This window comes from Mus caroli, chromosome 6 (genome assembly GCF_900094665.2).
Source record: "Mus caroli chromosome 6, CAROLI_EIJ_v1.1, whole genome shotgun sequence".
NCBI classification, from domain to species: domain Eukaryota; kingdom Metazoa; phylum Chordata; class Mammalia; order Rodentia; family Muridae; genus Mus; species Mus caroli.
In genome coordinates, this window is record NC_034575.1 from 88,856,875 (window position 1) to 88,858,524 (window position 1,650).

The window sequence follows — 1,650 nt, forward strand, 5'->3', positions numbered from 1 at the left end:
GGGGAGAACTTTCTGGTCTGTATGGAGAGACCCTATGCAAACATGTATGTTACCTACCATCTCTGTCCCCTCTACTGTGAACCAAGGTGTTTCCACTTTGAATCTGGGTGNTCTTTTTGGGCAACTGTAATGCTTCTGAAGTTTAGATCTTTTAGTACTTTAGTGCTTTGAAAATACNAATAGCTNAAGATCAGATAATCGTGCTGTCATTGGTATTGTTTTATTAATAACTAAAGGTGTCTATGTAGGCATTGCCCTCAGGGGCCCATAGNGGANAATAAAGGCTTGAGAGTCATTAGATATCACAGAACATTCTTTGGTTTTGCTNGAACCAAGGTGCTTAAATGGACAACCCATACTGGGCTTGCAGGAAACATTTGGGTTTGCNTATACAATGGTTTCAAATAAAAATGTTAGGCCTCCTTTCCAAGTGAAGAGACTACATACCAAAGCCCAGACTTCTGTCCTCTTTTTTGAGAATTCCAGGTGGGGAATGGTGGATTCATGTTTGTGTACAACTATTACTACCANAAAAGAAGAGTGTCTGGTCATATGGACCAACTTATTACAGTCCCTACCTCTACCTAGGTAATACCTACCCTAAGGTATTATCTTTATTTTTTGTGTGTGTATATGTGTATGTTTGTATACGATCTGTGTTTGTCTAGGTGTGCACAAAAGTTCATTTGTGTGACTGTGGTGTGCACATGCCACAGGGTATGTGTTGGTGTTGGTTCTCACCTTCCACCTTGTTTAGAGACCAGGTCTCTATCTTGTCCTTCCTCTGCATACAGCAGGCTCTGTGGACCACAGGGTTATAAGCATCCCCTTTCCTTCACTTCCCATCTCCCACTAGGGGTGCTGAGGTTACACATGCTCAAGTTATGATGTCGAACTTCTACAGGCTCTGGGGATTTGAACTCAGGTCCTCATGCTGGCACTGTAAACACTTTTATTCACTCAGCTTTNTCCCTAGCCTCAAGATACAACCTTCTGCTGTCAACTAAAGGCGTCTTATGAATTATCAGTCCCTGTTATAATTCCCTTTTTATCACTATTAAAAGAAAATCAAGGTGACTCACAGAATGCAGAACTCAGGGAACTTGGCATTGGGTGAGAACCCATGATTTTCAGAAGTAGATCTGGAAGGTAGGTTTCCTGTCCCATTATTCTGCTGCTCCTACACTGAAGGCACCACAGATTCCCCAGAACAGTACCTCAGACCATTCTCCTGTGATCCACACGTACTCGCAGGGCTGTAGGCTGCAGCTCTCACGGTCTGGAGGCCGCTGGTCTGAGTCACAGTGTGTGCTGTGCACCTCACTTTGGTCCTCTGCTACGCATAGCACCTGCCGGTACCGGGAGCCTTCACCACATGTCTTGGTACACTGCAAGAGACAAATGGGGTGGGGGTGAGACGAAGCCTCACACAGCTCCAAGTCCTTATTCTTTCAGTCAGTCTGATGGCTTAGCTAGACAGCTGTTAAAGTGCGAGCTCTCTAAGTGTTGACTGTTTCTATCTAGGCTNCTGACAACTTTATCCCTAGCATAGGGGCAGGTTTCCCATGCATATCTGTCTGAATGAGGAAATGAAAGGGTGAATGAATGAACACCAGGTTGGATGAGGCTTTTTTGTTTGTTTGTTTGTTT

At 44.3% G+C, this 1,650-nt stretch overlaps 1 protein-coding gene across 1 annotated transcript in view; it reads right to left on the reverse strand.

Annotated features, from left to right (window-relative positions):
* Positions 1-1,650, reverse strand: part of Adamts9 (ADAM metallopeptidase with thrombospondin type 1 motif 9) — a 170,842-nt gene that overhangs the window by 34,101 nt on the left and 135,091 nt on the right. The window contains exon 28 of the mRNA XM_029478238.1: positions 1,176-1,388. Within this exon, the coding sequence (XP_029334098.1) occupies positions 1,176-1,388 (213 nt within the window). The remainder of the gene's footprint in view (positions 1-1,175; positions 1,389-1,650) is intronic.